The sequence below is a fragment of the Anomaloglossus baeobatrachus genome, chromosome 7 (assembly GCF_048569485.1).
Source record: "Anomaloglossus baeobatrachus isolate aAnoBae1 chromosome 7, aAnoBae1.hap1, whole genome shotgun sequence".
Classification (NCBI taxonomy): Eukaryota; Metazoa; Chordata; class Amphibia; order Anura; family Aromobatidae; genus Anomaloglossus; species Anomaloglossus baeobatrachus.
In genome coordinates, this window is record NC_134359.1 from 253475729 (window position 1) to 253488316 (window position 12588).

Consider the following 12588-nt stretch of genomic DNA (forward strand, 5'->3'; position numbering starts at 1 on the left):
TTTTTTGTAAAGGAATTTACAAAAATGGTTCAGATCTTACAAGCTTACTGTATCATTTCAACGGGCGTGCGTATAAATTGCACCAATCAAGTGGGCCAAGGGAAGAGGACACCCGTCATCTGCTCAAGTGGTACCTCAAGCAGCATGAAGGAAAATATTGGAGCTGTATTTGGACAGAAACAGGTAAAACTCACAAATCAGTATTAAACCTTTTACATATTAAGGTAGCAAAACATAACAATGGTTAGATTATTTACAGCTATGTAAGCATAAATGGGTTTTATGCTATATCCTCCTAATATGATATGTGCCATACGTCTGATCCATAAGGGCTTGCACCCTCTATTACATTTTGCACATCCTGATAAGCCATAAATGACGTGTAGTTTTGGATGCACAGCCACCAGTTTGCTGGAAACGCAGATGTGGAATCCCTGTGTCCGGGATCCCACAAGTCAGACCTGAACTATTCATGCTTTAAAGGCATATCCAGGGTAAGGATTTTTAGTGTTCCTGACAGCGGATGTATGACTGAACCACAGGCCGCATATACCAGACACTGGCTGTATGATGTCAGCCAGGTGCGACATTTAAATGCTGCAACGTTTCCCAGAAAAGCATACACAAAAAGCCGGAGCTGCACAGGAGACTAGTCAGACAAGCTGTGTGCATAAGCAGAAAGCCTGCAGTCACTGGCAGTGGGTGGTGAGAAGCCACCAAGGATGTGCCTGTGGGGAGGAGCCGATGAGTGAACCCGCCTATGGGGAGGAGCCGATGGGGGACCCACCTATGGAGAGGAGCCGGTGGGGGGACCCGCCTGTGGGGAGAAGCCGGTGGGGGGAGGAGCCAGTGGGGGGACCCGCCTGTGGGGAGAAGCCGGTGGGGGGACCCGCCTGTGGGGAGGAGCCCGTGGGGGGACCCGCCTATGGAGAGGAGCCGTGGGGGGACCCGCCTATGGGGAGAAGCCGGTGGGGGGACCCGCCTATGGGGAGAAGCCGGTGGGGGGACCCACCTCTGGGGAGGAGCCGGTGGAGGGACCCACCTGTCCGACTGGTTTTCCAATTTACAGTGGCCAGTTTCTGTCCAGAGTATCTCACCTCTGCTCTTCCATTCTTCTAGTCGTATCTCGTCCCACCCCTGAGGACTGCTTTAGGACGTCCCATTGTTTCCTGTGTCTCCCAATAAAGCAATAGAGAAAACAAGATTTTGGGTACTTACTGTAAAATCTCTTTCTCTCGGTGCCTTCATTGAAGGACACAGCACTCACCTTTTTTTAAAAAAAAAAAAACTTTGTTGGGCCAGTCTGTTTATTATTCAGGTTGCTTCTCCTGTTGCTGTCACACGGTCGGTTGGTGTACACTACCGAGGTGGAGCGACTTTTTTTTGCATAATGACAGTAGCATAGACTTATGTTTTCCTGTGTCCCTCAACGAAGGCTCCAAGAAAGAGATTTTACGGTGAGTACCAAAAGTCTTCTTTTTGCAACTTAATCTGTAAGCAGCATAATGTAGGGGAAGAGACCATGATTCCAGCGATGTGTCACTTACTGGGCTGCTTGCTGCAGTTTTGATAATATCACAGTTTTATCATCAAGAAATTATTATTAGTGGCCTAGTAAACCAGCTGCTATGTAGTGCTTCATGTTCATCAGCTCTGTATAATCCTCCCTACCACTGATTAGCAGCTTTCTGCCTAGGCACAGTGTACACAGAAAGCTGCTGATCATAGGTGTTAGCGTGGCATATACACAGCTTAGCATTCAGAAAATGGCTACATCTCCAGCAGATATAACAGTGATTTTATCACAACTAGAGCGAGCAGCCCAGTAGGCAATACATCGCTGGAATCTGGGTGTATGTCCCTCCGTCATGCTGCTCTCTGTTTGGGGAGCAAAACCTGGTGACAGATTCATTATGCATGTTTTATGTTGACGTATGAGCAGCCATGATAAAGTTTTACTAATAATAATATTAAAACTCCAAATACAGCAGGATCTGATCATCCTGTGTTCGCTCTTTTCTTCTTGTGCTCGCTCATCCTGTGCTCTCTCATCCTGTGCTCTCTCATCCTGTGCTCTCTCATCCTGTGCTCTCTCATCCTGTGCTCTCTCATCCTGTGCTCGCTCATCCTGTGCTCGCTCATCCTGTGCTCGCTCATCCTGTGCTCGCTCATCCTGTGCTCGCTCATCCTGTGCTCGCTCATCCTGTGATTGCTCATCCTGTGATTGCTCATCCTGTGCTCGCTCATCCTGTGCTCGCTCACCCTGTGCTCGCTTTTTTCTTCTTGTGCTCGCTCATCCTGTGCTTGCTCTTTTCTTCTTGTGCTCACTCATCCTGTGCTCGCTCACCCTGTGCTCGCTTTTTTCTTCTTGTGCTCGCTCATCCTGTGCTTGCTCTTTTCTTCTTGTGCTCTCTCATCCTATGCTCGCTCTTTTCTTCTTGTGCTTGCTCATCCTGTGCTCGCTCTTTTCTTCTTGTGCTCTCTCATCCTATGCTCGCTCTTTTCTTCTTGTGCTTGCTCATCCTGTGCTCACTCTTTTCTTCTTGTGCTCTCTCATCCTGTGCTCTCTCATCCTGTGCTCGCTCTTTTTTCTTATTGTGCTCGCTTATCCTGTGCTCGCTCATCCTGTGCTCGCTCTTTTCTTCTTGTGCTCGCTCACCCTGTGCTCGCTCACCCTGTGCTCGCTCACCCTGTGCTCGCTCACCCTGTGCTCGCTCTTCTCTTCCTGTGCTCGCTCACCCTGTGCTCACTTTTTTCTTCTTGTGCTCGCTCATCCTGTGCTCGCTCACCCTGTGATCGCTAATCCTGTGCATGCTCTTTTCTTTTTGTGCTCTCATCCTGTGCTCGCTCATCCTCTGCTCACTCTTTTCTTCTTGTGCTCTCTCATCCTATGCTCACTCTTTTCTTCTTGTGCTCTCTCATCCTATGCTCGCTTTTTTCTTCTTGTGCTCTCTCATCCTGTGCTCGCTCTTTTCTTCTTGTGCTCTCTCATCCTGTGCTCACTCTTTTCTTCTTGTGCTCTCTCATCCTGTGCTCACTCTTTTCTTCTTGTGCTTGCTCATCCTGTGCTCGCTCATCCTGTGCTCGCTCTTCTCTTCCTACCAGTTGCAGAACTTGATTCCTTTCGTTCAGCTGCCACCAAGTGAGGCTGTGTGTGAGGAGTACGGGCTGAATCCTGCGGATGTTCAGGGGGATTTCTATAAGTAAGTAACGTTGTCTTCTTTGCATTCCTGTAAAGAGAGAGAATCCAGCAAATTGTGTGAAAAAGATTGACGTTTAATTACCTCAATTGTGTGAACAAAGAAAAAATATTTCTTTCAATTTTTTCAATCAATTAATGACGTTTCGGTCATTTGAGACCTTCATCAGAGTCACACTAAACATGAAAGAGAGGAAAACATACTATATTATATATAATATATATCAATACTGTCCAGATTATGAAATTAAATCATATCATATAATAAATACAATGGACAGATCAACATAAGAGGAGCAAATCTATCTGTAAAGCCCATGGGATATATATTTTACATGATAATATTACATGTTGTATTCAAGAGATCATTTCTGTTCAGAATTGAGAGAATTGCAGCAAAATTTCTTTAATTCCGCATTGCATTCCTAATCGGACCGAGAAAACAATCGCAACATGCTGCGACTGTAATGCGAGTCTTGTTTCTCTCGCACCCATTCAAGTCTATGGGTTGAGAGAAAAATCACACTGCACTCACGATACACCGGTGTACTGTGAGTGCAGGGCGAGAATGGCAATAGCTGGCTACGGAGGAGAGCGGGAGATAAATCCCTCCCGCCCCTCCTCAGAGCCGGCCCTCCCCTCCTCAGAGCCGGCCCTCCCCTCCTCAGAGCCGGCCCGCCCCTCCTCAGAGCCTGCCCTCCCCTCCTCAGAGCCGGCCCGCCCCTTGCTGCTTAGGGCCGTTCGCATGATCGGACCTCAGTCGCAGGGACACTCACATGACACTCGGCTCCTGCTGTGCTGCCAGCATGAGCCGAGTGTCATGCGAGGATCGCAGTAGTCCCCGTGTGGCCCTGGCCTAAGAAGTGTTCTTATGTAGTGATCTCCCACCCCTTCCTCCATTACTCCAAATAGGCACAACAGAGGGTCGCATGGAACAGGCATCAACACTATTGCGGGTAACAGGGAAGTCACTTCTTGCCAATACATGGATATGATCGGGCAATTCCACACCATGTGCAGAAAGTTTGCGTCTGGACCATGGCATCGTGGGCATTCCGACGTACGGCGCTGGCCCATAGTAAATAAGCGAGTGGGAGTTAAGTATGCCTGATGTATAAAATAGCATTGTATCAATCTATTGTTGACGGATGGAGATAACATAGTTGGAGACTCCAGAACCTCCTCCCACTCCTTTCCCTGTAGAGAGGGAATCAGGATCCTCCATTTGTCCTGTGCCGGCAACGGCACCGATTTCCACTCCAACCGATATCAGGTGTGTATAGATAGCCGAAATCATACCCCGGGGCCCCTGTGACTTCAGTATGCCTATCATTGGGCAGATCCACAGAGAAAACTGCCACACCAGACCCCCCACATGTGCAAATGTGCACAAACTGATCCAGGATGTGGACAGGGATCCTCCACGAAGCTGGCTGAGAGGTGCTCGTCCAACACAACTTAGAGTTCAGTAATAGAGTTCAATACAGAGAAAGAACAGCACTCACCGGGATCCAGTAAATTATTTATTTGAAAAAGAGTGTGATAAACGCGGCAGGAGTAGAGCAGACAGCGGGCCCCCTCACGGACGACGGCCATTTCGCGTATGAATACGCTACCTCACGCGAAACGGCCGTCGTCCGTGAGGGGCCCCGCTGTCTGCTCTACTCCTGCCGCGTTTATCGCACTCTTTTTCAAATAAAGAATTTATTGGCTCTCGGTGAGTGCCATCCTTTCTCTGTATTGGACTCTATGCCTATCATTGGGAACGACGATGTCAGTTCTCCTGACCCTGTCCTCTGCAGATGAGATTGAATCGCTGTACGGAGCTGCAAATACCTAAAGAACAGCAGTTCTTGAGACATAAAAATTTCCCAACTCGAGGACTCTATGAGCTACGCAGACATTAATTTCTACAAAAGAAAGAATGTGTGACAGCTCTTTGGTGCAAATTGCAGAATTATGACACCTTTAGCTTTATAAATGTCCCCACCATGCTTATAATACGAGGTATGAATGCCGTCCTACTGGAAGTCTGAACATCTTGTGCCCAGTACTGCCCCACAGGTATACACGTATCTGCAGATCCGCTCCCATTCATCTGAATAGCGGTGCATGTGCAGTACCTGGCCACGGCCACTATACATACGACGGTGCTGTGCAACTGATCACTTCCAGCCGGCATTGGATACAGCTGATCGGTGGGTGTGCCGGGTGTTCCTCCCCCAGCAATCTAATGTTCATTAGTATAAAAGTAGTAGTCAACCCCTTAAAAGTGCATTTACCCCTGCTGACCGCATATGTTAGTCGGCTATATAAAAGTCAATCAACAGTCACCTAGTGGCACTTTTACACGCCGACCGATTCTGTGTGTTATCAAAAATAACAGTTGCACTCAAGGGAAAAAAAACTGAAGAATGTAATTAGTGAACATTGAAATGTGATTATGCATTACTGTCTAGAAAATGTGATTTTTTTTTTTAAAAAAAATTAGCGTATTTTTCAGGAGGAAAATTAGGGGTGTGTCTTAAAATACGAATATACCTTACCGGGAGGTGGAGAATTGGTGCGAAGGACTGTCTGTGTGGGTGTCCCTCTGTGCATCCGGCTGTCTGTGCGGGCGGCCGGGTGCCTCTCTGTGCGGGCGGCCGGGTGCCTCTCTGTGCGGGCGGCCGGGTGCCTTTCTGTGCGGGCGGCCGGGTGCTTCTCTGTGCGGGCGGCCGGGTGCCTCTCTGTGCGGTCGGCCGGGTGCTTCTCTGTGCAGGCGGTCAGCTTCCTCTCTGTGCCGGCAGCCGGGTGCTTCTCTGTGCAGGCGGCTAGCTTCCTCTCTGTGCGGACGGCCGGGTGCCTCTCTGTGCGGGTGGCCGGGTGCCTCTCTGTGCGGGCGGCCGGGTGCCTCTCTGTGCGGGCGGCCGGGTGCCTCTCTGTGCGGGCGGCCGGGTGCCTCTCTGTGCGGGCGGCCGGGTGCCTCTCTGTGCGGGCGGCCGGGTGCCTCTCTGTGCGGGCGGCCGGGTGCCTCTCTGTGCGGGCGGCCGGGTGCCTCTCTGTGCGGGCGGCCGGGTGCCTCTCTGTGCGGGCGGCCGGTTGCCTCTCTGTGCGGGCGGGCCGGGTGCTTCTCTGTGCAGGCGGCCAGCTTCTTCTCTGTGCGGGCGGCTGGGTGCCTCTCTGTGCCGGCGGCTGGGTGCTTCTCTGTGCCGGCGGCCGGGTGCCTCTCTGTGCCGGCGGCCGGGTGCCTCTCTGTGCCGGCGGCCGGGTGCCTCTCTGTGCCGGCGGCCGGGTGCCTCTCTGTGCCGGCGGCTGGGTGCCTCTCTGTGCCGGCGGCCGGGTGCCTCTCTGTGCCGGCGGCCGGGTGCCTCTCTGTGCCGGCGGCCGGGTGCCTCTCTGTGCCGGCGGCCGGGTGCCTCTCTGTGCCGGCGGCCGGGTGCCTCTCTGTGCCGGCGGTCGGCTTCTTCTATGTGCGAGCGGCCGGGTGCCTCTCTGTGCCGGCGGCCGGGTGCCTCTCTGTGCCGGCGGCCGGGTGCCTCTCTGTGCCGCCGGCCGGTTGCTTCTCTGTGCAGGCGGCCAGCTTCCTCTCTGTGCGGGCGGCTGGGTGCCTCTCTGTGCCGGCGGCCGGGTGCCTCTCTGTGCCGCCGGCCGGGTGCTTCTCTGTGCAGGCGGCCAGCTTCCTCTCTGTGCGGGCTGCGGTGTCTGTGCTGGCAGCCGAAGCTGGAGTGGCTGTATGGCAGGTGTCCCAGATGCTCTGGCTTCAAAGGATGGCGCCTGGAGTCAACGCATGTGCAGATGGAGCTCTCAGCTCCGGGTGCCATTTCTTTGAAGCCCGGACCACCGACAGAGCATCTGAGACATTCGCCGCACCGACCCTGCTTCACACAGCCACCGCAGCTTCTGCTGCCAGCACAGACACCGACACCTCCCTCCGGTAAGACAACACCGGAGTATAAGATGGACCACATTTTTTTTAAATTCTTTAAGTTTGGGGTGTGTCTTATAATCCGGTGCATCTTATTAAACAAAAAATACGGTACTTTACAACTAAAGATGGCCAAATTTACTTGAGCCCAGTTACCACGCCAAGGTGCATTTCTCAATTGGGTCCTAATATAATTTTATGTCCAAACTGAATACATCCTTAAGTTTTTTCACCCTTCCCTTACTTATGTTTTATTTGCACCAGTTCAGACCATAAGATTAGGAAGTGCAGGCAATTCTACTATTCAGAAATCTATGTGTACAGAATGATTGTTTATGCTTTTTGTGTGGACAGAATTTCTTTATCAGCACCACGTGTCCTGTTTATGCAGCACTTTATTTTAATACCAGAATGAACCATCCTTTGACCTGTGCACACAAGTAGATAATCAGCAAACAAGCGTACTAATCACAGATTGTTCACAATTTTTGGCTCATGTAAATGGGCCTTTAAAAGGAATCCGTCAGCAGGTTTTTGCTATGTAAGCTGAAGACAGCATGCTGCAAGGGTTAACACATAGGATTCGGGGATGCCTGTCTTGTCATGGTCCAATCTGTTATTTGCTATGTTAGTTTAATTAGCAGGACTTCTCATTGGTCATACTACATTTTCACCCACACGGCAGTCATCTGACATCTCACTGTCAGTGTACAATGTATATAAAGAGCCAGGTGTGGGTGGGGAGAACTCTCTCAGCTCTGCTACATGGCTAAATCTAAAAAATCTGATTTGTGTCACAACAACTGCAGCTAGTAATCTAAGTTATAAATTATTGGATTCAAGATCTCTTTGCCTACTTCATGCTGCTCTCAGAAGAGGTAGCAAAAACCTGCTGCCGAGAATTATAACTTTTATGCATTTCGCCCAATGAACAAGCGTTTTTTTCGTATGTCGGGTGATCAGCAGCCAATTTTACAATACTATAATATTGGGAATGCTCATTCACGAACATTGTGCAGTGCAATTGGACTTTTAGTCTAAAGGAGGCTTTACATGCAGCGACATTGCTAGCGATGTCGCTCATGAAAGCACCCGCCCCCGTCGTTTGTGCGTCACGGGCAAATCGCTGTCCATGGCGGACAACATCGCTAGGCCCCGTCACACGTACTTACCTGCCTAACGACGTTGCTGTGGCCGGCGAACCGCCTCCTTTCTAAGGGGGCGGTTCGTGCGCCGTCAGAGCGACGTCACACGGCAGCCGTCCAATAGAAGCGGAGGGGCGGAGAGCAGCCGAAAGAAAGTGACGCCCACCTCGTTGCCGGAGGACGCAGGTACAGTGATGTTCCTCGTTCCTGCGGTGTCACACGTAGCGATGTGTGCTGCCTCAGGAACGACGAACAACCTGCGTCCTGCAACTTCAACGATATTTGGGATTAGAACGACGTGTCAACGATCAACGATAAGGTGAGTATTTTTGATCGGTAGCGGCCGTTCGTAGGTGTCACACGCAACGACATTGCTAACGAGGCCGGATGTGCGTCACGAATTCCGTGACCCCAACAACATCTCGTTAGTGATGTTGTTGCGTGTAACGAGGCCTTAACTCTTAGCTGAATGATTGTGTTGCCCAGGCACCATCTAACCATGGGGTCATCATCATTATTACTATTAGATATATGTTAATCAGGAATGACATCACTTTCAAAGTACAAATGTTCCTCAGCATCTTCTCATTTTCAGTATTACAGGATACATATCTCAGTGTGACCACGGTGTAGGGAGAAGTGCCACAGACAGGCAGTTTTATTTTATAAACCAGCGGCCTTGTGACCCTGCTAAGGTAAGTCCTCACTTCTGTGGAACCTCGAATATTATTTCAGACTTGCTTATATGTAATGTAGTTGATTTGTATGCTATATACTTAGTGATTTACACAGAACCCATCATCAGGTCAAAAGTGACCATTTTTTTTTTTTCTTATTTTATTCCCTCCGCTACCCTGATTATTCCACTTTATTTTATTTTTATCCACCATATGGGTCAAAAGATGATACTTATTATTTTGGGTTAATTTTTATAGTTTTTATAAAGGGGCATGGCTCGCAGGGTAATTATGTAGAGCAGTCTGAACACACGCCCCCGAGGATCCTGTGAGCCATACCCTCTTAGTAAAGATTATAAAAATGAGCACCAAATATTACACAATGGACAACATAGGGCTCTATAATTATTGGCACAATTCACATGGATGAGAAAAGTCTCCGCATGGATAAATGCCATCCAACGGTTGAGAGTGAGATGGGTTGTACTGTGCCATGTGACTTCTATCACCTCGGCTTCATAATAATTATTACTATTATTATTATTAATCTTTTATATAGCGCCAACATATTCCTCAGTGTTTTACATACATCATCATCACTGTCCCCATTGGGGCTCACAATCTAAAGTCCCTATCTGTGTGTTTTTTGGAGTGTGGGAAGAAACCGTAGTACCCGGAGGAAATCCACACAAACATGGGGAGAACATACAAACTCCTTGCAGATGTTCTCCTTGGTTGGATTTGAACCCAGGACCCCAGCGCTGCAAGTCTGCAGTGCTAACCACTGAGCCACCGTGCCGCCCCATGGTCATGCAATTTTAATCTCACACACAGAATCAGTTTTGCCTGGAGTTTTTCGTTTAAAAAACTCTGTCAGCAGATTTTTGCTATGTAATCTGAAGACTGCATACTGCAAGGGTTAAAACATTTGAATTCAGGGATGCCTGGCTTGTTGAGGTCTGATTTATTGTTTATTTGCTATGTTTATTTAACTAGCAGGACTTCTCATTGCCTGGACTACAATGTCACACGCCCCCTCCTCTGATTGACACCTCCCTGTCAATGTACAGTCTCTATACAGAGCCTGGTGTGGGCGGGGCTAGCTCTCTCTGCTCTGCTACATGACTAAAACAAAAAATTCTCATTTTGTCAGAACGGCTGCAGCCAGTAATCTAAGTGATACATCATTGGATTCAGTATCTTCTTACCTACATCATGCTGCTATCATATGAGGTACCAAAAACCTGCTGACAGATTCCCTTTAAATAAAAGCCAGGAAATATGTGACAGAACCTCCTGTTTTAAACGTAAAATTATGAAAAGTTAGAAAACTAGGATGCTGAAAGAAAACTGTTTGATTCCCCCCCCCCCTATTAACGGTCCATGCTTTCTGTCTCTCAGGTTATTAAGATTGTGAATGAAGTGTATCATTCATTCAACAGACATCAGTATCCGTTTGTTGTTCTCAACATTTGCGTCAATTCCGGTGAGTTTTATTATCATCTCCTGTTATGGTCTTAGACTTTGTAGGTAACGTAAAGTGATATATGAATGTGTGATTTCCCGGGGGTCACTACACTAGTTCGTACTATGATGTTGCCGGACCACCATTAAACACTCCATTTGATTTTCACCATTTCTCAAAGGGATTCTATCAGTAAAGGGTGCTCTACACGCAACGATATAGTTAACAAGATATCGTTGGCGTTACGTCGTTAGTGACGCACATCCGGCGCTGTTAGCGATATCGTTGCGTGTGACACCAAAGAGCGACGATCACCGATCGCAAAAGCGTCAAAAATCGTTGATCATTGTCACATCGTCCATTTTCATAATATCGTTGGTTGCTCATGCCGCAGGTTGTTCGTCGTTCTTGCGGCAGCACACATCGCAGCGTGTGATACCGCAGGAACGAGGAACAACCTCGTACCTGCTGCAGCCCGCAATGAGGAAGAAAGGAGGTGGACGGGATGTTACGTCCCGCTCATCTCCGCCCCTCCGCTTCTATTGGGCGGCCGCTTAGTGACGTCGCTGTGACGCCAAACGAACCGCCCCCAACACCGATGTCGCTAGGCAGGTAAGTATGTGTGACGGGTGTTAGCAATGTTGTGCGCCACGGGCAGCGATTTGCCCGTGACGCACAACCGACGGGAGCGGGTACGCTCGCTATCGATATCGCAGCGTGTAAAGTGCCCTTAAGAGAAACCACAAACCACATATAGGCTCTTGCATGTTTTTGAAATGTAAATCCATCAACACTTTTATATCTTCCATCTGTTACTGCATTCCTGAGAAATTAGCATTTTAATTAGTCATATGCAAATGAGGCATTATGTGCTCTAGGTGGGACAGAGCACTTCCCGAGGCTTTACCTCCCATGGTTGTTCATTTTCTTAATTGTGCTCAATATTATATTAGGATTTGCATCCAGTAAACTCTACTGACTCTACAATAACTCTGAAACTGCTAAATTATCGGGGCATCTTGGAGAAAACCAGATATAAGAGCATCTATGAAGGTTGTAGAACTAAAACTATTGCAAACGAAAAGTAAAGAGGTTGCCCATAGGTCCCGTCAGATTGCCGCTTTTGATTTCCAAATGGTCTCTGAAAACTAAGAGCCAATTACTAGCTTCCTATGGATAACTGCCCAACTTCCCATTCTTATACAGTGGGCATGGATAGTATTCAGACCGTGTGATAAATTCAAAAAAGTTCATTTTTTTCTCATTAATGTACACTCTGCACCCCATCCCCCATCTTGATAGAAAAAAATAGAAATGTAGAAATTTTTGCAAATTTATTAAACAAGAAAAACTGAAATATCCCATGGTCATAAGTATTCAGACCCTTTGCTCAGTATTGAGTAGAAGCACCCTCCCTTTTGAACTAGTACAGCCATGAGTCTTCTTGGGAATGATGCAACAAGTTTTTCACACCTGGATTTGGGGATCCTCTGCCATTATTCCTTGCAGATCCTCTCCAGTTCCGTCAGGTTGGATGGTGAACGTTGTTGGACAGCCATTTTCAGGTCTCTCCAGAGATGCTCAATTGGGTTTAGGTCAGGGCTCTGGCTGGGACGGTCAAGAATGGTCACAGAGTTGTTCTGAAGCCACTCCTTTGTTATTTTAGCTGTGTACTTAGGGTCATTGTCTTCTTGGAAGGTGAACCTTCTGCCAAGCCTGAGGTCCAGAGCACCCTGGATGAGGTTTTCTTCCAGGATATCTCTGTACTTGGCCGCATTCATCTTTCCTTCAATTGCCACCAGTCGTCCTGTCCCTGCAGCTAAAATACACCCCATAGCATGATGCTGCCACCACCATGTTTTACTGTTGGGATTGTATTTGGCAGGTGATGAACAGTGCCTGGTTTTCTCCACACATACCTCTTAGAATTATCACCAAAAAGTTTTATCTTCGTCTCATCAGACCAGAGAATCTTATTTCTCATAGTCTTGGAGTTCTTCATGTGTGTTTTGTGTTTTTTTGTTTTTTTTTTTGTGCAAACTCTATGCAGGCTTTCATATGTCTTGCACTGAGGAGAGGCTTCCGTTGGGACACTCTGCTATAAAGGGTGACTGGTGGAGGGCTGCAGTAATAGTTGACTTTGTGGAACTTTCTCCCATCTCCTTACTGCATCTCTGGAGCTCAGCCACAGTGAT

The 12588-nt window shown here is 48.3% G+C and overlaps 1 protein-coding gene across 1 annotated transcript in view; it reads left to right on the forward strand.

Moving 5' to 3' along the window:
- Window positions 1-12588, forward strand: part of PMS2 (PMS1 homolog 2, mismatch repair system component) — a 109983-nt gene that overhangs the window by 59876 nt on the left and 37519 nt on the right. The window contains exons 6-9 of the mRNA XM_075318046.1: window positions 13-183; window positions 3106-3203; window positions 8847-8946; window positions 10330-10414. Coding sequence (XP_075174161.1) covers window positions 13-183; window positions 3106-3203; window positions 8847-8946; window positions 10330-10414 — 454 coding nt within the window. The remainder of the gene's footprint in view (window positions 1-12; window positions 184-3105; window positions 3204-8846; window positions 8947-10329; window positions 10415-12588) is intronic.